Genomic DNA, 25,408 nt, shown 5'->3' on the forward strand with positions numbered 1-25,408 from the left:
AACGTGGTCATCTGTTCCAGTACAGTAAGCTGACGAATCAAGCTCTATGCATTCTCTCTGTGCGTTTCTCCCTCTCTGTGTTGATTGGTCTCGTGTCCCCTTGTTGTTTCTAGCAGCAACCCTTCATTCCCGCGTGACGAGATGTGTGTCTCAATTCCCTGTGTTCCCCTTTGGTTTTTTGGCTGCCCCATTTGGATCTCGAGCTCCCGCCTGGACACAGACTTTTGACGCCTCGCTCTCGCCCCCCACTTCCTGCCTGTGCTCACGGACCTACGAGCCTGCCTCACCCCTATTGGACTTCCGCGCCTCTGGCTCAACACTACGGGTAACACACTACAGTTCATTCCTACACATAGTCGCACCACACACATTTTGTATTATTTACACACTCCATTCTATTTTGTATATATTTATTATAATAAATAGAGCTAAAACGACGTCCCTCCTGTCTGTGCCGTCTCCTCCTACTGCACACAAAACCAATTTTTTTAAAATGTTCTTTTATTTTTAGGTCACAAATCATAATATATAGAATAATACTAATTTAGTACTTTATTAATAAGGGAAAACTAACAAACATAAATCATCTGTTATAATTTTTTCTTATTTTAATAACAAAAATGTGATAGTTTTTATGTTATATTTTGTCCGTAAGAAAGCAGGATTGCTTTGTTAATGGCAATGGGTTTTTTAGATACTGTATTTTTCAACTTGGTATTTTTCATCCTGAATTGGAACCATATAATGTTAATTCTTCAAGTGTATTCACTAGGGGTGTGGGGAAAAAACGATTCGAATTCGAATTGCGATTCTCACGTTGTGCAATTCAGAATCGATTCTCTTTTTTTTTTAATCTATTTTTTTATTTTATTTTTTTAATTAATCAATCCAACACAACAATACACAGCAATACCATAACAATGCAATCCAAATCCAAAACCAAACCCGACCCAGCAACATTTAGAACTGCAATAAACAGAGCAATTGAGAGGAGACACAATTGATTGATTGATTGAGACTTTTATTAGTAGGTTGCACAGTGAAGTACATATTCCGTACAATTGACCACTAAATGGTAACACCCGAATAAGTTTTTCAACTTGTTTAAGTCGGGGTCCACTTAAATTGATTCATGATACAGATATATACTATCATATATACTATCATCATAATACAGTCATCACATAAGATAATCACATTGAATTATTTACATTATTTACAATCAGGGGTGTGGATGGGGGGGGGTAGGATATGGACAGCAAGTAGTGGATATATAGAGAGAGAGAGAGATCAGAAGGCAAAAGAAAAAGTATCTGCATTTGATTGTTTACATTTGATTATTAGCAATCCGGGGAGGGTGTTAGTTTAGGGTTGTAGCTGACACGACGCAGAACAAACCAAAAGTAGTGAAACAAAAATGAATATTATCAACAACAGTATCAATATTAGTTACAATTTCAACATAGCAGTGATTAAAAATCCCTCATTGACATTATCATTAGACATTTATTTAAAAAAAAACAATAGTGTCACAGTGGCTCACACTTGCATCGCATCTCATAAGCTTGACAACACACTGTGTCCAATATTTTCACAAAGATAAAATAAGTCATATTTTTGGTTCATTTAATAGTTAAAACAAATTTACATTATTGCAATCAGTTGATAAAACATTGTCCTTTACAATTATAAAAGCTTTTTACAAAAATCTACTACTCCGCTTGTATGTCAGCAGACTGGGGTAGATCCTGCTGAAATCGTATGTATTGAATAAATAGAGAATCCTATTGAATCGGGGAAAAAAATCGTTTTTGAATCGAGAATCGTGTTGAATTGAAAAAAAAAATCGATATTGAATCGAATCGTGGGACACCCAAAGATTCACAGCCCTAGTATTCACGGTGATGACGATCAGTGAGTGTACCTAATCTTGTGTCCTCCCTCTAACGAAGTGACGTCAGTCGTCTCCTCCATCCTCACCATGACAACAGCAGATTTTTAGCATCGTCACAGGATAACCACCTCCCTCCTTTTAAATTAGGATTTAAACATAACTGCGTGTAGTTTTGTGTTTTTGTCCTAAATCGGCTGGGGATCATCCTGATGTGCCTCACAGCATCATCATCATCATCATCATCATCACCATTGGGACAATCAAGGAGAGTTTAGTGAGCAAACAAGATGGCGGCCGGGCAGCATCACCGCTCGCCGCTGTCTCTGCTGCTTCTTCTTTGCTTCCTTCCGCCCGGCCACTCGCGAACCTCCGCCATATCGGACTTAAAGTCGAAAATATCCGGAGTGGAGGAGCTCCTGGAGGAGTTCCGCAAGCAGCTCCAGCAGGACCAAACGTACAGGCCGAGCGAGGTGGCCGACTCATGCGTGAGCGACTTCGCCTCGGCCCGGGAGAGCATCATCCGAGCCAAGGCCTCCATCGAGCAGGGCGCCACCTTCCTGATGGCGCCGGACCGAGTGTACACCTGGCGGGACTGTGTTCACGCCTGCTGCTCCCAGCCTCACTGCACCGTGGCGGTGGTCCAGGAGGAGCCGAGGCAGCCCGGGGAGAGCCTCAACTGCTACCTGTTCAATTGTACCTACAGGAGCCAAAATGTCTGCTCCTTTGCACCGCAGCCGGGCTTCACCTCCCACAGCCGCCCGGCGAACGCCACGCTGGGGCAACTCGTGCCGGATGCCCCCGGGGGCTTGGAGCGGAAGACTGGGGAGCTGGATGATACACAAGGTAGGACTCTCATTGTTTAAAAAAATGTAAAGTCTTAATAAGTATAAAAAAAATATATATATATATACATTAATAATAATACAAAATAAGTTCATTGTTTAAAAAAAGTAATACAACAATTGTTTAAAAATAATCATATGATGTTTATAGTCTTAATAACTATATAAAAACAAGTAATAATAATGATACAAAATAAGTACATTGTTTAAAAATAATTACAACAATTGTTTAAAAATACCGTATTTTCCGCACTATAAGGCGCACCTTCAATGAATGGCATATTTTAAAACTGTTCATATATAAGGCGCACCGCATTATAAGGCGCATAGAATAGACGCTACAGTAGAGGCTGGAGTTACGTTATGCATCCATTAGATCAGGGGTCCCCAAACTACGGCCGAATCTGGCCCGCCAGCGTCCAAAATCAGGCCCGCGGGAAGTCCCAAGTATTAAAAAATTAATTAAAAAAATATTATTTTTTTCTGTCTTTTCTTATCCACTTTGTACCGCTTGCTACTCACGGTGTCTCCTAGCCGCTCTGGCAAATCATATTGTCTAAAAATGCATTTTCTCATCGATAACGTGACATCATCGCGCGCGCGGAAAGTGCGCTATATATATCTAATATATATATATATATATCTGATATATATATATATATTTATATATATATATGTAATATATATATATACCGGTATATATATATATATATATATATATATATACCGGTATATATATATATATATATATATATATATATATATATATATATATATATATATATATATATATATATATATATATATATATATATATATATATTTTTTTTTTTTTTTTTTTTTATTTATTTTTTTTTTTTTAATATATATAGACATACATACATACAGCCCGTCCCCGGCCAAATTGTTTTAACCCAATGCGGCCCCCTAGTCAAAAAGTTTGGGGACCCCTGCATTAGATGGAGCTGCGCTAAAGGGAATGTCAACAAAACAGTCAGATAGGTCAGTCAAACTTTATTAATAGATTACAAACCAGCGTTCTGACAACTCTGTTCACTCCCAAAATGAATAAACAGCTGTTTTATTATTTCCCCCGAGGTAAAGTCAGTGACGTGGTGTTTTGTTTATCTTTTAACAACAGCAAGGTATAACATGTAGTGCAACATTTATATCACACAGTGGAGGGGAACTTTTCCCTGATTCAATAAACACGTAAAAAACAGTGATACTGTTACGGTAAATCAAACGTTAGTGTAATCACAATATAGTAACACTCGAAATAGTGCAGAGCAATAACAATATATCAATAACTCAACGTTGCTCAAACGTTAATGTCACACAACACAACACACAAAATAAACATGTAAAGCTCACTTTATGAAGTTATTCCTCATCCACGTATCCCTCAAATTCTTCTTCTTCAGTGTCCGAATTAAACAGTTGGGCGAATACGGCATCCAACATGCCCGGCTCCGTCTCGTCGAAGTCAACATTAATCGAGTTAGTGTCGCTGCTGCTCTATTACCGTGTTGTACTGCGTGACTGATCGTCTTAAGTTTAAACTCTGTGTCGTAAGCGTATCTCTTAATAGGAGCCATTTTGGGGTCTTTACATAAACAAACAAATGGAAATGAAACGGCACGCCTCGCACAGTCATATATCCCAGCATGCACCGCACGCTTCTTCTTCTTCTACGGGGGAAAATGAAGACGGGGTAAATGAAACGGCACGCCTCGCGCAGTCATATATCCCAGCATGCACCGCACGCTTCTTCTTCTTCTACGGGGGAAAATGAAGACGGGGTAAATGAAACGGCACGCCTCGCGCAGTCATATATCCCAGCATGCACCGCACGCTTCTTCTTCTTCTACGGGGGAAAATGAAGACGGGGTAAATGAAACGGCACGCCTCGCGCAGTCATATATCCCAGCATGCACCGCGCGCTTCTTCTTCTTCTACGGGTAAAAAGGAAGTCGGCGGCTGCTTACCGTAGTTGCGATTGACTGATTGAAACTTTTACCTGTTGGAGGCTCAATATTGGTCCATATATAAGGCGCACCTGATTATAAGGCACACTGTCAGCTTTTGACAAAATTGGAGGTTTTTAGGTGCGCCTTACAGTGCGGAAAATACGGTAATAATAAAACAATATAAATAAAAAAATCAACATGAATGAACAGATACAAAACAGTAAGTACAAAAAAAAGTAAGTACATTTTATTTATAAAGCGCTTTCCACAGATAAAATCATACAACAATATTGCCAAAAGTATTTGGCCACCCATCCAAATGATCACAATCAGGTGTCCTAATCACTTGGCCCAGCCACAAGTGTATAAAGTTAAAGTAAAGTTAAAGTACCAATGATTGTCACACACGCACTAGGTGTGGTGAGATTATCCTCTGCATTTGACCCATCACCCTCACCCCCTGGGAGGTGAGGGGAGCAGTGAGCAGCAGCGGTGGCCGTGCCCGGGAATCATTTTTGGTGATTTAACCCCCAATTCCAACTCTTCATGCTGAGTGCCAAGCATGGAGGTAATGGGTCCCATTTTTATAATTGTTGGTATGACTCGGCCGGGGTTTGAACTCACGACCTACCAATCTCAGGGCGGACACTCTAACCACCTGAGCACAGGTGGCCTCCTATGACAGTTCCACACTAGAAATCACTGAGCTCCTGAAAGCGGCATATTCTTTCACAAATGTTTGTAGAAACCGTCTCCATGTCCAATAAGTCCATAGAATCAAGCACTTAGGCATGGAGACTGTTTCTACAAACATTAGTGAAAGAATGGGCCGCTCTCAGGAGCTCAGTGATTTCCAGTGTGGAACTGTCATAGGATGCCACCTGTGCAACAAATCCAGTCGTGAAATGTCCTCGCTCCTAAATGTTCCAAAGTCAACTGTCTGCTTTAGTATAAGAAAATGGAAGCGTTTGGGAACAACAGCAACTCAGCCACGTAAACTGACAGAGAGGGGTCAGCGGATGCTGAAGCGCATCGTGCAAAGATTTTCTGCACAGTCAGTTGCTACAGATCTCCAAACTTCATGTGACCTTCCAATTAGCCCAAGTACAGTACGCAGAGTGCTTCGTGGAATGTGTTTCCATGGCCGAGCAGCTGTATCTAAGCCATACATCACCAAGTCCAATGCAAAGCGTCGGATGCAGTGGTGTAAAGCACGTCGCCACTGGACTCTAGAGCAGTGGAGACGCATTCTCTGGAATGATGAATCACGCTTTTCCATCTGGCAATCTGATGGACGAGTCTGGGTTTGGAAGTTGCCAGGAGAACGGTGCATTTCGGACTGCATTGTGCCGAGCGTTAAATTTGGTGGAGGAGGAATTATGGTGTGGGGTTGTTTTTCAGCAGTTGGGCTTGGCCCCTTAGTTCCAGTGAAAGGAACTTTGAATGCTCCAGGATACCAAACCATTTTGGACAATTCCATGCTCCCAACCTTGTGGGAACAGTTTGGAGCGGGCCCCTTCCTCTTCCAACATGACTGTGCACCAGTGCACAAAGCAAGGTCCATAAAGAAATGGATGACAGAGTCTGGAGTGGAAGAACTTGACTGGTCTGCACAGAGTCTTGACCTGAACCCGATAGAACACCTTTGGGATGAATTAGAAAGGAGACTGAGAGCCAGGCCTTCTCGACCAACGTCAGTGTGTGACCTCACCAACGCGCTTTTAGAAGAATGGTCGAAAATTCATATAAACACACTCCACAACCTTGTGGACAGCCTTCCCAGAAGAGTTGAAGCTGTAATAGCTGCAAAAGGTGGACCGACATCATATTGAACCCTATGGGTTAGGAATGGGATAGCACTTCAAGTTCAAATGTGAGTCAAGGCAGGTGGCCAAATATTTTTGGCAGAACAGTGTAAATGAAGTAAAACAACAATTCAATTAAAACAGGGGCAACATCATAAAAACAATATACAACATGGATTAAAATTGATAGTTAAAAGGTGCATTAACTAAAAGCTTTACTGAAAAGATAAGTTTTCAAATGTTGCTTAAAAGTGTCAACACAGTCAAGATCACAGAATCTGGTGCAAATTGTTCCAGATTCTGGGAGCTGTAGCCTGGAATGCCAGGTCTCCACAGGTTTTAAAACGAGTTTTTGGGATCTTTAGAAGACCCTGGCATGAAGACCGGAGGCTGTGGCCTGAAGAGTTGGGGCATAGCAAGTCAGTGATGTACTGAGGGGCCCCACCATGCAACGCACGGAATGTCAGGGCTAAAATATTTAAACATTTAAAAATAATAATGATAATGATTATTGAAAAATATACATTCAATTAAATAATACAAACAAATCAACACAATTAAAAAGAACACTCATGGCAATTTTAACATTAACATAGTGACTATTTTTAACCATGTAAATGTATTTGGCTTTGATTAAGGGTGCCGGAAAAAAAAATCAATACACATTCAATTCGTAATTTTTCTCTTTATTGTCACATGTACGATATGTGTACAGCGAAATTTAGAATAGAATAGGATATGCAGTACTTTATGCATTCCACAACGGGGAAATTATATGGTTGCTCTGCAAATACAAAACATCCACACAAAATAAGGTTAAAAAACACATGAAAACAAGAGGAAACATCAAAGACAAAGTACAATAAAAATACATTTGATGCAACCGGCTGCCATTTCCATATACAGCCACAAAAGTAAGGCACAAAAAAATAGCAATAATTATACATAAATAAACCGCAAAAACATAATTTCAACACATACACTGCGGTGGCCTCTGTATTGTTTGGGGGAAGCAACCAACAGAGCTGACTCCGTCCTAGGCTGCCCACTAGCTCTCGGCCAATGTCCAGTCCGCGCGGATGAGCGAGAATCCGTCTAGGGGGGACCGAAGTGTCCGATGCATCCTCATCCAGCCAGGGCTCCGTGAAGCTCGTCCATCCCGACGCTCAACGCTAGCTCCGCAAACTCCCCTGCATCTCCTCTGGTCGACATTTGACCCATCCTCTCTTGAGGAGCATTGGGCAGCCATCGCTCCGTCAGCATGCATCAGCAGCCAAGAGGAGCTTTTGTATCCTGGTTTTATTATCACTTTTATACCAAATACTATACAGGAGTACCTCAACTTTCAAGCTTAAGTGGTTATGTGACATAACTCTTAACTCAAAACACCTGTATCTCAAATTAGTGTTGCCCATTGAAATGTCCCCCCGGCCCCCTCCCCAAAACAAAGCAGCACAATTTTAACATGTTACATGTCTTTTAAAAAGAAAGACAGTAGTTTTATGAAGTAATCAGGGCTGCAACAACTAATCGATTAAATCGATTAAAATCGATTATAAAAATAGTTGGCGATTAATTTAGTCATCGTTGGCTATTTTTTATTAAATTTTTTTATTATTTTTTTTTTAATAAACCTTTATTTATAAACTGCAACATTTACACACAGCTGAGAAACAATAATCAAAATAAGTATGGTGCCAGTATGCTGTTTTTTTCCCAATAAAATACTGGAAAGGTTAGAAATGTAGTTTGTCTCTTTTATCCGATTATTAATCAAAGTAATAATCGACAGATTAATCGATTATCAAATTAGTTGTAGCCCTAGAAGCAATGTAATAATAATATACACCATAGAGTGTACTTCTATGGTATCTCCTTCCAGCTGCTTCTCTGTCAAATACACCATAGGCAGATTTTTCATATTTTCATGGATAAATGTCCACTGCTTAGATATTGTTTTAACATTTTTGGCTGGCGATGGTGCAGACTAGCAGTGATACGCTCCAACTGCTTTTCTTTATTTATTTCAATGCATATCAAAACTGTCCTTCGGTTAGAGCGGGGGGCGGGCAAACTTTTGGCAAAGGGGCCACAATGGCTTTTGAAATTTGACAGACGGGCCGGGCGAGCACATGATGCATTTCAAAAAATATCATATCTCTTGGAACTAAGAGTAGGCTTATCAAACGTGGGCTATTTTAATCATAAATTATCTACTTTTAACAATATCATATCATAACATCAAAAGAACATAAAATGGTATGAAAGGTTTAACACTTATATTCTCTTTAAGTTATTGATCACCATTTGTTGCCAGTGCGTCAAAGTCTAGTATCAGTTTTGTTGTGGCAATTCTCAAAACAGATCGTTGCTCAATTCTGTTTTAATATTTGGTGGGTCGAATTAAAGGGACCATAGGGCCGGATGTGACCTGCGGGCCATAGTTAGCCCACCCCTAGGTTAGAGGACTACATTCCCTCCTTTTTGGCACAACAAGAACGCCTTTAAATGTGGCCTTCATTCTGCTTCAAGGAGATAAACACAATAAATACCTCCTGTGTTGTTATCTACACACTCACACACATATAACATTGTCGATGTCAGGGAGAGAGCGATGGAGAAAAATGTGCACACAAGTTAAATTAGGGGTCACGTTCAGTTTTACGTCATCCTAAAGGCTGGCTGACGAAGGTAGCCATCTTTAGAGAGAGACTGTTTTGACCTGATCGCTTGCGCTATCTCCAGGCCTGGTATCTCTGTTGTTTGTACTCACTCATGTTTTGTAGGAAAAAAATGTTCAACTTTAGTTCTAGTCTTCATTTTAGACAGCCTTAGAATAAAATGATCTGGGTGGACTCTGCCCTCCAAAAAGGGTGAATCCTAATACTTCACATTTACTTTCTTCCTCCCCATGGTTGTAAAACAAAGTTGAGTCCGTCTTTAGCTACAAGCTAACGCTAGCGAGTCAGATCGGATGTTTTTGTCCAGGGGTGTCAAACGTACGACCCGAGGGCCGGATCAGGCCCGCGAACAGGTTTTATCCGGCCCGCGGGATGAGTTTGCTAAATATGAAAATTTACCGGAAATGTTTGAATGAAACAGCTGTTCTAAATGTGTCCACTGGATGTCGCAATAGCAATTATTTGTATCTTTGTAGATGATGCTACATATTTACTAAATAAACCACATGATGTTAGTACATCAGTCGAGGAAAATGATCAAACTACATAAGTTACATACTGTAATTTGATTTTGATATACATTTTTTTATTTTGATGGATTGAAAATTAACAGTGTCAATGTGAGTGTGACTGTTGTCTGTCTATCTTTGTTGGCCCTGTGATGAGGTGGCGACTTGTCCAGGATGTACCCCGCCTTCCGCCCGAATGCAGCTGAGATAGGCTCCAGCAACCCCCCGCAACCCCGAAAGGGACAAGCGGTAGAAAATGGATGGATGGATGAAAATTAACACCAATGAGTTGACTGATGAACATTATCACACAAATAAAGTATATATACTATTAACCACAACAGGTAATTGTAAAAAAAACAAAAAAACAACAACATTATGATTTGTACAATTTCAGAATGTGCTTGTTCTTTTTTTTTTAAACAAAGAAAACAATCTGAAGTTGTCTTTATTTTTAAGTTATTGTGCCGTGATTTTACCGGTCCAGCCCACTTGGGAGTAGATTTTTCTCCATGTATCTCACGATCTAAAGAGTTTGACACCCCTGTTTTAGTCAGATCTTACGGGGTTCACTGTGACATTTACTACACCAACTAATAGCGAGGATGCTTGTAACTCAAATGTTTGCTTCCAACTCAAAGCATAACATTTAGCCGAGAGACAGCGCTCATCTCAAAACACTCTAAAGTTGAGGTACTATTTTGTTGTGAGAATCGGTATGAATCAAAAATCGATTCTGAATCCAATTGTCACCCAAAAAAATCGGTATCGAATTGTGAGTTGTTGTAAGATTCACATCCCTATTGATTGTATAATAATATCACATTACATTCCATCCCAACACATTCATTTGTTTACTTACTTACTTGCAAAACCAGTTGTCTTTCCCTGGTATGTTTACTCTTGCATGCAGTTATATAATGGAAACTATGAATGATGTATTTTAAGTGAATGGTACCTTACACTATATTTATCATTACTAGTCGTAGTTTCAAATGACTATGGGAAAAAATTATGTACATCATAGAGGATATGTATTTTTATTGGCAGGTTAAAAACCACGCTCGGAATGTTTTGAAATCCTGTTTACATGCTGGAAGCAACATTAATAGGGTTTGTTGTGGAAACCAGAACAGAATGGTAGCAAAACGTATTAAAGGCCTACTGAAACCCACTACTACCGACCACGCAGTCTGATAGTTTATATATCAATGATGAAATCTTAACATTGCAACACATGCCAATTCGGCCGGGTTAACTTATAAAGTGCAATTTTAAATTTCCCGCTAAACTTCCGTTTGAAAATGTCTATGTATGATGACGCATGCGCGTGACGTCAATCGTTGAAACGGAAGTATGCGGACACATTGAATCCTATACAAAAAACTCTGTTTTCATCTCAAAATTCCACAGTATTCTGGACATCTGTGTTGGTGAATCTTTTGCAATTTGTTTAATGAACAATGAAGACTGCAAAGAAGAAAGCTGTAGGTGGGATCGGTGTATTAGCGGCGGACTACAGCAACACAACCAGGAGGACTTGGAGGTGGATAGCAGACACGCTAGCCGCCGAACTCACCTTAACTTCCTCCGTCTCCGGGCCGCTGACCGCATCTGTGATCGGGTGAAGTCCTTCGTCGCACCGTCGATCGCTGGAACGCAGGTGAGCACGGGTGTTGATGAGCAGATGAGGGCTGGCTGGCGTAGGTAGATAGCTAATGTTTTTAGCATAGCTCTGTGAGGTCCGGTTGCTAAGTTAGCTTCAATGGCGTCGTTAGCAACAGCATTGTTAACCTTCGCCAGGCTGGAAAGCATTGACCGTGTAGTTACAGGTCCATGGTTTAATAGTATTGTTGATTTTCTATCTATCCTTCCAGTCAGGGGTGTTGAATTATTATTTATTTTGTTTCTATATGCAGTTAAGCACGATGCTATCACGTTAGCTCCGTAGCTAAAGTGTTTCGCCGATGTATTGTCGTGGAGATAAAAGTCACTGTGAATGTCCATTTCGCGTTCTCAACTCTCATTTTCAAGAGGATATAGTATCCGAGGTGGTTTAAAATACAAATCCATGATCCACAATAGAAAAAGGAGAGAGTGTGGAATCCAATGAGCCAGTTTGTACCTAAGTTACGGTCAGAGCGAAAAAAGATATGTCTTGCAGTGCATTCTAGTCCTTCACTCTAATGTTCCTCATCCACAAATCTTTCATCCTCGCTCAAATTAATGGGGTAATCGTCGCTTTCTCGGTCCGAATCGTTCTAGCTGCATTGAAAACAATGGGGAAATGCGAGGAGCCTTTCAACCGTTGACGTCACGCTACTTCCGGTACAGGCAAGGCTTTTTTTTATCAGCGACCAAAAGTTACAACTTTATCGTCGATGTTCTCTACTAAATCCTTTCAGCAAAAATATGGCATTATCGCGAAATGATCAAGTATGACACAGAATGGATCTGCTATCCCCGTTTAAATAAAAACAATTAATTTCAGTAGGCCTTTAAGTAGCAATAATAACAAAGTGTTTTTAAGAGTACAAAGTTGAAATAGTTTATTCTCACACATGTTAGTGACAGCCAAGTGTATATTTATAATTGTAATTACTGCCACATATTTGCAAAGTTTTATTGTTTGTCTTTGGTGGCTGGAAAGTCTTCCATATACAGTGTGGAACCTCCATCTACAAACTTAATAGGTTCTTGAACAGGGTTTGTAAATCGTAAAGTTTGTATAGTCAAGCAAATGGCTCCATAAGCAACAATGTAAATATGAATAATATCAAACAAACATAACAACGGGGTGATGGATCAACTACAGTATCTATCTAATAAGCCAAAAACAACAACAACGGCAAGCTAAACTGTAATCTGTGTGCGCTGTTTGGCCAAGCCGCGCACACATACAGAAGTCCCTTCGGTGCCCTCACAAACGGTCAGAAGTCACAAAAGTACTTATCTTTAACAACCGTAATGCTACGATCATAAACTAAACGTTTAAAAAAAAAAAGTAAAATCCACTTTCAAAAGAAAGAGCACCCTGACGAGAGGAGAGAGAGAAAAGAGCAGAGCGAGGGGGAGAAGGCAAGGGGTGATACAAGTCCGCTTTGGCATCTTTTTCCAGAAAAGTCCATTCTCATCACATTTAAAAACTAGCTGTGGTACAAGGCACAATCTCATCAATACCAGCAGGCACAAAATGGCAGCCAGCGGGACACAAAATGAATGAATGAAGCGTTCCTAAGCAGAGGCATACTTTGCGCAATCTAATGGTTTGTAAATCGAAAAGTTAGCAAACAGAGGCGTTCGTAAATCGAGGTTCCACTGTAGTTAATATTTTCTTCTTAATGTTGAGAACTAGTTGGAATGACTCTGCTGGTTTCAGCAGTGCACGCCACTTTCTATCACACTACTGGCTCCTGTGCAGCACTAAATAAATCATTAAAGGCCAAATATGACATTCATAACCTAAGGTGACTCATTTTTTATTTTCGTTTTTTTTTTTTTTTCAGAGGTAGACGAGCCCCCCCGCTGCGACGCCGGACAGGATGTGATGATCCAGCTGCCCACCGACTGGGCTGTTCTGGACGGCCGCGATAGCGTAGACGACCACGAGATCAGTCGCTACGACTGGACTCTGGTCAAGGGGGACACAGGCGTCACTATGAAGGTCAGCGCAATCGCCACTTTCAGTACCTTCAGAATGTTATCATTTTATGAGATGATAGGGAATATATATGTTTTAAAATCCCAATATTTACGCTACCTCTTCTGCAAAGGAGCTGACTTGTGTGTTTGTTAGTATCACAACAAAACACTGTTTGCACATTTAATAAGCCTCAACAAGACAAAGATTGTTATGTAACAATGTGAGGTTTGGCCGTTTATGTTGACATGCAGACCACATTCTTTCCGCCTTAATGGAGGTCCACACTCCACTGAGTGACCTTTCAAGTTTCATTTGCATTCAGATAAGACTCTTAGCCCAGTGTCAAGTTGCATTGGCCTAAGTCAAGTCTACACTGTAGCTTGCAGTCAGAGCTCCATGATGGATTTTGGAACAGGTTAGCACTTGCAAACACGTCCTGGTAGTATTTAGACCAATAGTTGCTAATATTTCCGGCTTAAAAATATTCATTTAGTCCACTATTTTAATGTTTTTGATTTGTAACATCAGCTAGGGTTATGTACATCTTGCCCAAATGTCACTGTTTTAATGTATTCTATATTAAGTTTGGACCATGGTAAGTAATTGGGTGTGGATTTGCCAGGATACTTGAATTCCGTTTTTTCAATGTTTGTTTTATTGTCAGGAATATGACTAATACTCATAATACTCATTAAACTAAGAAAAAAGTATTGTATGGAATGTTTTAATATTTATATAATCTGAAAAGTAAAGTTAATACTAATCATACTTTTTTTCTTAATGATAGTGGTATTATTATCTACAGTTCAACAGAATGTCAGTGTCTTAATTTATTTAGCATGTTTGCGCAACCACCATACATATATTTTTTAACCAAATAAAATATCCTGGTAAATTATTGAATGTTAATTTACCAGGACACTTTAAATTATTAAATATAATTTAAGTATACTGTTAAATTACCATACCAGCCAACCAGGACTCTTTAATTTGCTCAAACAAATGTAAATACCCTGGTAAATTATCATACTAACATACCAGGAGTCTTTATTTTGTTCAGACAAATGTAAATACTCTGGTAAATTAGCATACCAGGAGTCTTTAATTTGCTCAAACAAATGTAAATACCCTGGTAAATTAGCATACCAGGAGTCTTTAATTTGTTCAAATAGATTTAAATACCCTGGTAATTTACCATAACAGCATAACATGAGTCTTTAATTTATTCAAACAAATTTAAATACCCTGGTAAATTAGCATACCAGGAGTCTTTAATTTGTTCAAATAAATGTAAATACCCTGGTAAATTAGCATACCAGGAGTTTTTAATTTGTACAAACAAATTTAAATACCATGGTAAATTACCATACCAATATACCAGGAGTCTTTAATTTGTTCAAATACATTTAAATACCCTGGTAAATTAGCATACCAGCATACTAGGAGTCTTTAAATTGTTGAAACAAATTAAAATACCCTGGTAAATTACCATACCAATATATCAGGAGTCTTTAATTAGCGCAAACAAATTCAAATACCCTGGTAAATTAGCATACCAGCATACCGGGAGTCTTTAATTTGTTCAAACTAATTTAAATACCCTGGTAAATTAGCATACCAGCATACCAGGAGTCTTTCATTTTCTCAAATAAATTTAAATACCCTGGTAAATTAGCATACCAGAATACCAGTTTGTTCAAAAAAAAGTTTACATTTTGTTAAATTACTATACCAGGACTTTTGGGTAATTTTTGTAAATTATCCTGATAATTTTACACCCAAAAATTTACCAGGCTACTTAAGACTTTTTTTTTTTTTTTTTTTACAAATTAAAGACTCTTGAGTATTCTTGTATGGGAATCTACCAGGATACTTACTTTTTTTATTTTTTTAACAAATTCAAGTATTCTGGTAAATTATCCTGATAAATTTACACCCAAAAAATTACCAGCATAACAAAATTTAGATTTGAAAAATGTCCTAGTATTCTGGGATGGTAATTTACCAGGATACTCTTTTATTTATTTTTTTCAAAATTAAAAAAAAGTACTTTAGTAAATTACCGTGGTATATTTACACCTACACATTTATCAGGGTACATTAAATTATTAAAATAAATGTAAGTATCCTGTTAAATTACCATACCAATATACCAGGAGTCTTTAATTTGCGCAAACAAATTTAAATACCCTGGTAAATTATCATACCAGCATACCAGGAGTCTTACAATTTGTTCAAATAAATTAAAAAACCGTGGTAAATTAGCATACCCGCATACCAGGAGTCTTTAATTTGTTCAAATAAATTTAAATACCCTGGTCAATTAGCATTCCAAAATACCAGTTTGGTAAAAAAATATATTATATTTTGGTAAAATACTATACCAGGACTTTGGGGTAATTTTTGTAAATTATCCTGATAATTTTACACCCAATAATTTACCAGGATACTTAAGACTTTTGTTTTTTTAAACAATTTAAATACTCTTGAGTATTCTTGTATGGGAATTTACCAGGAAACTTACTTTTTTTTAAACAAATTTTTCCTGATAAATTTACACCCAGAAATATACCAGCATAACTAAATTCAGATTTGAAAAATGTCCTAGTATTCTAGGATGGTAATTTACCCGGATACTCTATTTTTATTTTTTTTCTCCCAAAATAAAAAGTACTTGGGTAAATTACCAATTACCTTTATTGATTTACACCTACAAATGTATCAGGGTACTTTAAATTTTGTGAACATTAAAGACTCCTGATATGGTAGTTCACCAGGATACTTACCTATTTTGTTTCACAAATTAAAGTATCCTGGTGAAGTATCCTGATAAATTTACACCCATACATTTACCAGGATACTTTAGCGTTTTTGAACAATTTAAAGTATTACTAGGGTACCGGTACTTTTATTTGTTAAAAAAAATTTAGTATCCTGATGAATTACCATGGCAAATTTACACCCGTAATTTACCAGGATATTTAAAACAAATTTAATGGTTCAAAAAATGTTGTTTTTTCTGTACAATTGTCTACAGTATGACTAATAAACTCTCCAGCTAAAAGATACTACTCAACGAATACAAATCTTCTAACATTTTAGATTTTTTTATCCAACTTGACCATAGTTTTTATGCAATTTACAACTTTTCAGTGGACAAAAAAATATTAACGCAAGTGTTGACTTGCTGTATTTGTGTGTTGCAGGCTACTCACCCCGGGTTGTTAAAGATCACCGGTCTCCAGGAAGGCGTCTACACTTTCCAGATGACTGTTACTGACACGTCGGGCCAAAAGAGCTCAGACAACGTGTCCGTCACCGTGTTGGCACCCAAGCACCAAGCAGAAGGTGATGATGTCACCAAAACAACACAACCAAGGTTCCATGAAGGTGTCTTTGTCGTGATGCATTTTTTTGTGTGTGGACAGTTTGTACGGGACGCTGCTCCAACTACCAGTTCAAATGTGACGACGGCTGCTGCATCGACATCACCTTCGCCTGTGACGGGAAGCAACATTGTCCTGATCGCTCCGATGAAGATTTCTGTCCAAACTGTAAGAAAACCAGCATTTTCCACACGTGCGACATTTACTAAGTGGATCTTCTTTAGTCGACACCAGCAGGAAGTCTGTGACCCACACCGAGGGTCTGCCCGTATCCCAGCTTGCAGCCACACGCACTGAGGACAGCTTTATGGTCCAGACTGGACCCAGCAAGACCACGGAGAACAACAGACCTTCTCAGGAGAGGAGCAAAGCCACACCGCAACCCCGTCAACAACCGGATACAGCCAGTCAAGGTACTTGACTTGTACTGTTAATCGGCAAATTCCGTTCGGATGGGGGTGATGTCGGTCTGGACCCCAGGATGCAGAGACAGCAGGCGAAGTGCAGCTAAAAAAAGGATGTATTAACCAAAACTAGGAAGTGCACAAAAAGGCAAAAGTAGTGACAAAAAGGAGGAAATAGAACAGAAATAAAAGCACTGTACAAAAAATACCAGAAACTAATAATACAGTATTTTCCGGACTATAAGGCACACCTAAAAACTTTTTTTTTTCTCCAAACTCGACACTGCGCCTTATAACCCGGTGCGCCTAATGTAAGGAATAAGTTTGGTTGAGCTCACCCACCTTGAAGCTTTTTTATTTGGTAAATGGTGTAATGATAAGTGTGACCAGTAGATGGCAGTCAAACATAAGAGATAAGTGTAGCCTGCAGTATGATGGGTCTCAAGTAAACAACACCAACATTTTAAATGTTCCATTGAAAACATAGAACATTACACACGGAGCTCAAAAATCCATCAAAATGTTTTAGTACGACTTTGGTAAGCTATGAAGTCGCACCACTTGAATAATTGTCAGCGCAATAAACATACGAGTATTATTATGGTGTGTGTATAAGGTAAGACATATTATCTTGCGTTTTGTTTCGCAATATTATGCAAAAGCAACTTTTCTTACCTTCTAGTACCTGCTGATCTGTATTTGGGATCTGCGTAAATCCTGAAAAATTGCGCGCGTCTGCCTTTGTAATCTGTGCCGACACCGTAGTTGATAAGCTTCTTCTTTTTCTCTATCTTCTTGTTATGGGACATTCATCCTCCGCTGTTGCCATTACTAATGTAAAGTAGTGTAAAGTTCTTACTTATATCTATCAGTAAACTCGACATGAAAGCGCTAAAACATACCGGTATAGTGAGTTTACATTATTTACCAAAGGAACTTTAGTTATTAGAGTTCCGGTCAGACGGTTTTTCACAGGACACATTTCCAGTGTGGTTGTTTCCGGATGAGGAGAAGCTACTTCGTTATTGATTTAAGTAAAGTTTGAATGTCATTAAAACAGTTAGCTCCGTCTTTTGACACTTCTTCCACTCCCGTCCTTGCACGCTACACCGCTACAACAAACATGACGGGGAGAAGACGCTGTCGAAGGTGAGCCACGTAAATAAGACCGCCCACAAAGCTGCGCATCCGGGAGCGACTGTCAGAAAGCGGCTTGAAGATGATCTGTAAAACATAATTTATGCAACATTTTGACCAAAGAACCACCATTACATGTTATGTAGACCACAAGGAAGTGTTTTACATTTAGAAAAAAAATAATAATAATATGACTACTTTTATACGCCCTATAATTCAGTGCGCCTTATATATGAAAAATGATTAAAAAATAAAACATTCATTGGCAGTGCGCCTTATAATCCGGGTCCAGAAAATATGGTAATTATCATGAGAGATCATGACATACACAACACTACCCACTTTATTAGGTTAACAAAAAAGATGCCTTGAGAAAGATAATAAAAACTTAGTTTAAAAGTATTAATATAGCAGTAGTTTTATTATTGCGAGTGTAGTTTGAACTGCACATATATTTACATACAAACACTTTGAATATTTATAATGTCACTGTTTTTTTTTTTTTAATATGTATCAAAAATATATTAGAATCTACAAAATGCTTTTTTTTTTTTACTATTGTTGCATTGCAAAACCCATCCATCCATTTTCTACTGCTTGTCCCCTTCGGGGTCGCGGAGGGCGCTGGAGCAAAACATTTTCTTTAAACTACCAGTAGTATAGTTGTTGGCTGCTTCAAATAATTCTAATAGATTGAATTTAGATATCAAGATGATATTATGCTACACAGCATTTTTATAGCACCGCAAGCTACAGGCGCAGTAAAAAGCGCCTCTTAGACGGTGCTAATGAAACTCAGCATTCTTATCATTTCAGTACGTGATCACCAGAGTGTCGCAGAGAGAGAGGAAGAGAGAGTGTGCATATGGATGTAGAAACAGATGGAGCCACTGCAGGCGGACACATTGAGTCATGGCGCTGCGCTCTAAAATGCTGGCACTGCCACACAAGCACTTCTTCACTCGCCATGGGAAAGCAGCTCCGTGCTGAGCCTCGGAAACAAAGCGCCTGTGTCCTCGCTGCCATCCGATCCCTGCGGTAGAATCTGAGATGGGCCCAAAAAAATTGCCACTTTGCTGTGTTTTTTTTTTTCTGATAAAATGCTTTCTCTGCACTGCAATGCTAGACACTTTATTAGGTACATACATGTCCAAACTAAGGATCAAATCATATGTAAAAGTCTGTATTTACGGTAGATCCACTGCATCATGCTGAGACATGCTTATAATATTTATTTTTTTCTATTCACCCAGACGAGCATTTTTCACAGTTATACAAGTGAAATAAGAATATAACCACCATAAAATGTAAAACATGCAACACTTTACAAGCTAGTGACTACACCAGGCCTCTTCAAAGCTTTTAATTTGACCTGCCCAAATAGGCTTGATGAAACCATTCAGAACAAGGTTGCTCATGTATGCAGTACCCCCACCACCCTGCAGGGTGCAACAGTGAAGCATATCAATCAATCAATCAATCAATGTTTATTTATATAGCCCTAAATCACAAGTGTCTCAAAGGGCTGTACAAGCCACAACGACATCCTCGGTACAGAGCCCACATACGGGCAAGGAAAACTCACCCCAGTGGGACGTCAATGTGAATGACTGAGAAACCTTGGAGAGGACCGCATATGTGGGTAACGGCAGATCAACTGGTCTAAAAAGGGAGTCTATTTAAAGGCTAGAGTATACAAATGAGTTTTAAGATGAGACTTAAATGCTTCTACTGAGGTACCATCTCTAACTTTTACCAGGAGGGCATTCCATAGTATTGGAGCCCGAATAGAAAACGCTCTATAGCCCGCAGACTTTTTTTGGGCTCTGGGAATCACTAATAAGCCGGAGTTCTTTGAACGCAGATTTCTTGCCGGCACATATGGTACAATACAATCGTCAAGATAGGCAGGAGCTTGACCGTGTAGTATTTTATACGTAAGTAGTAAAACCTTAAAGTCGCATCTTAGGTGCACAGGAAGCCAGTGCAAGTGAGCCAGTATAGGCGTAATATGATCAAACTTTCTTGTTTTTGTCAAAAGTCTAACAGCCGCATTTTGTACCATCTGTAATCTTTTAATGCTAGACATAGGGAGACCCGAAAACAAAACGTTATATGTGTCACAATGAAGGCACTAAAAAAAACCAAAATAAATCGCAAAAATCTGACTTTTAACGACGACTGGACCACAGTATGAATGTATTGGGCGGCATGGCGTAGTGGGTAGAGCAACCGTGCCAGAAACCTGAGGGTTGCAAGTTCGCTCCCCGCCTCTTACCATCCAAAAAATCGCTGCCGTTGTGTCCTTGGGCGGGACACTTCACCCTTGCCCCCGGTGCCACTCACACCGGTGAATTGAATGATGAATGAATGGTGGTGGTTGGAGGGGCCGTTGGCGCAAATTGCAGCCACGCTTCCGTCAGTCCACCCCAGGGCAGCTGTGGCTATGAAAGTAGCTTCCCACCACCAGGTGTGAATGAATGATGGGTTCTACATGTAAAGCGACTTTGGGTACTTAGTAAAGCGCTATATAAATCCCAGGTATTATTGAAATTGCTGACTCTGTGATGTTTTTTGTATTTGTGGCCGTATTATTTTTGGCTGTTTAACTCTGCCGATCAAATAATACATGTAGCGCTAGATTTGACCTGCAGAGGGCGATAAAGCCACACCTTAGGTTTAATTGCGTTAAACCACATGTGTGCAATGTTTGCTGTGTGTATTAACACTAAACATTCTATTTTATTAATGTGACATACACAATGGACATTATAATTTTTTAATGTTAATATTTTCAGTCTTACAAACCTAAATAAAGGAAAACCGAGGAAAGAATATAACTCAAAATAAGGAACATCAATCTTAGCTTCTTCTTATCCTTCATGCTGTTAACTATCTGTCTATCGGCACATGCTGAAAACGAGTAGCAAGGGCAGAATAATGAATTCATCGACAGTGCAGTGTGAAAGCTGATGTGTTTACTTTTTAAATAAGTAAACACAGTCTCAAAGGAATATAACCTGCAAAGGCACTTTCTGAAGACAACAAAGTGTTTAATTCCATCCATCCATCCATTTTCTACCACTTATTCCCTTCGGGGTCGCGGGGGGCGCTGGAGCCTATCTCAGCTACAATCGGGCGGAAGGCGGGGTACACCCTGGACAAGTCGCCACCTCATCGCAGGGCCAACACAGATAGACAGACAACATTCACACACTAGGGCCAATTTAGTGTTGCCAATCAACCTATCCCCAGGTGCATGTTTTTGGAGGTGGGAGGAAATTATTAAATATAATAATACATGTGTAATACATAACAATAGTATAATAATTAAAGATGCATCAATAATAGATTTGTAAGCGAATCATAGCCCTTGAATCGTAAGGTGCCCAAAGATTCCCACCCTTTGTGTATGATATGTAACGAATCACTTCCTGTTTCATCTTCTCTTGTTTTTTTCTTGTTATAAGTGCTGCAAAAAAAGCCAAAGAAAAAGCTGAATGAATCCATTGATGCTTGTTGTCGTGTTCTGTTCTGCCACTGTAGACCCGTGTGCCTCTGCTCCAGTAGTAGGACCGTGCAAGGGCACCTTTGCACGCTGGTACTATGATCAGGAAGCAGGAGAATGCAAACACTTCCTGTACGGCGGTTGCCAGGGCAACCACAACAACTTCCTCCAGGAGTCGGACTGCGTCAGTGAATGTATACAGAAAAGTGAGACGATGCTCCTGATCTATTTTCGTAACCCGTTGCATTGCTGATGACCACAGTGTACTAAATAGTTCTAAATAGTGCAATCTACTTTTGGCAGGACCTGATGCTCTTTGAGAAAAGTGATAAGTGCTTTTATGTCGCAGTCTCCAAATGTGTTCAATAAGAGCAGAAAAAGTCGCTAGATTTGTCGCTTTTTTTGAAAAAACTCAGAATACATGCTAAAATGACAACACTGATTCCTCCTGCTACATATTCTTATTCTCAAGCAGAGCAGGTGCGTATGAGGTGTTACGAAGCAGAGTTTCAACGCCACTTACTGTACAGAGTTTGAACAACAATATGTACAATATATCATGTGTTTATGAGCAAGGGCGAACCCTAGAATGAGACTATTTAACACAGGCGGACTACAATGTTAGTAAAAAAATAGATGGCGATAAAACCGCAATAAGTTTCCTTGTGCAATTGAATTTAACAGTGCATTTTTGTATATGTTTTACCCAGTAGCGTACAAAAATACCATATATAGCCCATATTTGACATTTGTTTTTAGTAAAATATTACCTAAAATATACAAGGAAATACAATACATAACTCATACAGATTCATGCAGCCGAAGTCAACAATAACAACTCTACAATTTTAAGTAATAAATAACATTTATTGATAATCACCATTAAGTTATCACTTTATGTATAGCCAGGGTTCAATTAAGTCATCATTTTCAGACCAGTATGTATATTTAGACCAGTGGTTCTTAACCTGGGTTCGATCGAACCCTAGGGGTTCGGTGAGTCGGGCTCAGGGGTTCGGCGGAGGTCAAAACACACCCGACTCATCGTGTAAATAAAAACTTCTCCCTATCGGTAGTCACCTGAAATAGTTTTCACTTCACAGGTATGCTTGAAGCTCACCGAGAGAATGCCAAAAGTGTGCAAAGCAGTAATCAGAGCAAAGGGTGGCTATTTTGAAGAAACTAGAATATAAAACATGTTTTCAGTTATTTCACCTTTTTTTGTTAGTATATAACTCCACATGTGTTCATTCATAGTTTTGATGCCTTCAGTGACAAACTACAATGTAAATAGTCATGAAAATAAAGAAAACGCATTGAATGAGAAGGTGTGTCCAAACTTTTGGCCTGTACTGTAGGGCTGCAACTAACAACTAATTTGATAATCGATTAATCTGTCGATTATTACTTTGATTAATCGATTAATAATCAGATAAAAGAGACAAACTACATTTCTATCGTTTCCAGTATTTTATTGGAAAAAAAACAGCATACTGGCACCATACTTATTTTGATTATTGTTTCTCAGCTGTTTGTAAATGTTGCAGTTTATAAATAAAGGTTTATAAAAAAAAAAAAAGTTAATAAATAAATAAAAAGTAGCCTCTGCGCATAGCATAGATCCAATGAATTGATGACTAAATGAATCGCCAAGTATTTTTACAATCGATTTTAATCGATTTAATCGATTAGTTGTTGCAGCCGTACTGTGCTGTATGCATTTGATTATTAGATTTGTTTACCGGTATGTATAACTTGCTTTAAAATCATAAATAAATGTGACAAGCAGATATTTAACTATTTGTTTTTATCTCACAAAAATAGTTTTGCAATACAGTATATAACAATATAATTGGCATGATCAGATAATAAAGTTTAAAATATGCATTTTTTTTCCGTCAAAATTGAAAGAATGAATGCATTTAGTAAAAAAAAAAAAAGTATTTTATTGATACCCATTTTTTCCAGGCTTTCGCGGGCCACATAAAATGATGTGGCGGGCCAGAGTTGGCCTCGGGGCTTGAGTTTGATACTTGTGCTCTATAGAATAGGAGCGCTCTTGTGTTTTTTGGAATTATGAAAAATATGAGAAATGTAAACACCAATAGCAATAAAGAAGTACCGGTAGTTGATTACTGATAAGTAAGGTAATTGTTGTTATTGTTGTGCAGGTCCAGCCTTCAAACCAGCAAGTGTGTCTCCTCCTGTCACTAAACAGACTGACATAAGTACAAATTTAACTAATTTTTCAACTTTATTGACACTTTTTTGTATACTAATGTGTAATCAAAGCTGCTCCCAAAGCTTCACAGAGCCAAGATAGCGACATCCCGCTGTCCAAACCTGTCAAGGGAGGACATCCGGGCCCAGAGTCAGGTGAGAACCGCTAACCGGGCCCTATCATCCTGTGCGCTAATAAAACCTCGTCCGTTGGCATCAAGGCGCCATCCTCCCACTGGCACTGGGCCTGATCATCACCGCCCTGCTGCTGCTCATGATCGGCTGCCGGCTGCGGCTGGTTCGCCACAGGCTGAAGAAAACGCGACCCCTCACCACGGAGGAGTCCGATTACCTCATCAATGGTATGTACCTGTAGCCGCAGCAGACCTGGCATGTAGGTTGGGGAAAGGACGATGCCGCTATGGAGCCTGAGCCTGGACCTTTTTCAGTTTGCACAGTCCCCCCCCCCCCTGTAGCCTGATGTCTGTAATTATCTCATCTGATGCTTGGACTGTTCACTGGAGCCCTTTTTGTCCCCGTTTTCGCTGCTCACTGATTTTTTTCTTTCTCAAGACGCACAGATTGAATATATTTTGCCAGTCTGAAAGCTCCAAAGTGCTTCAAATCTGATTTTTTCACATCAGGAAGTAGTGCGAATGACCTTGCAGAGTGGACTTCTATGGACTTCTCAGTCAAACACATCATCAGCAGCTTTTCCATACAGTATATTCATGGGTAAATGTCCTCTGTCTAGATATTATTTTGATATGAATATCATTCACTTTTTAATTTCACCACTGTCCTTCCCACTCACTTCCTACCCTCTCATGGCTTGGAAAACCAAGTTATGTCCATGCTAACTAGGGCTGCAACAACTAATCGATTAAATCGATTATAAAAATAGTTGGCGATTAATTTAGTCATCGATTCGTTGGATCTATGCTATGCGCATGCGCAGAGGCTCCTTTTTTTTAATTTTTTTTATAAACCTTTATTTATAAACTGCAACATTTACAAACAGCTGAGAAACAATAATCAAAATAAGTATGGTGCCAGTATGCTGTTTTTTTCCCAATAAAATACTGGAAAGGATAGAAATGTAGTTTGTCTCTTTTATCCGATTATTAATCGATTAATCGAAGTAATAATCGACAGATTAATCGATTATCAAATTAGTTGTTAGTTGCAGCCCTAAAGCTAACGCTAGCGAGTAAGACCAGATGTTTTAGGCAGATCTTCCGAGCTTCGCTGTGGCATTTGCTATACCAACTAATGGCGGGGATGCTTGAAACTCAGAATTTAGCTTTAACCTTAAAAGCGTAACATTTAGCCAAAAGACAGCTCTTACCTCAAAACACTCTTAAGTTGAAGTAACACTGTATATTTAGAATTTGCCTTTTTTCTGACGA

At 39.0% G+C, this 25,408-nt stretch overlaps 1 protein-coding gene across 1 annotated transcript; it reads left to right on the top strand.

Moving 5' to 3' along the window:
- Positions 1 to 1,984: 1,984 nt before the first annotated feature.
- Positions 1,985 to 24,970, top strand: lrp11 (low density lipoprotein receptor-related protein 11). Its single transcript, XM_062033982.1, has 9 exons — positions 1,985 to 2,737; positions 13,208 to 13,365; positions 16,551 to 16,692; positions 16,773 to 16,898; positions 16,955 to 17,143; positions 21,818 to 21,985; positions 23,951 to 24,007; positions 24,084 to 24,155; positions 24,221 to 24,970. The coding sequence occupies exons 1-9, from the start codon at positions 2,182 to 2,184 to the stop codon at positions 24,373 to 24,375; spliced, it is 1,623 nt and encodes a 540-aa protein (XP_061889966.1). The 5' UTR covers positions 1,985 to 2,181; the 3' UTR covers positions 24,376 to 24,970.
- The last annotated feature ends 438 nt before the right edge of the window (positions 24,971 to 25,408 follow it).

The sequence above is a fragment of the Entelurus aequoreus genome, linkage group LG23, assembly GCF_033978785.1.
Source record: "Entelurus aequoreus isolate RoL-2023_Sb linkage group LG23, RoL_Eaeq_v1.1, whole genome shotgun sequence".
Classification (NCBI taxonomy): Eukaryota; Metazoa; Chordata; class Actinopteri; order Syngnathiformes; family Syngnathidae; genus Entelurus; species Entelurus aequoreus.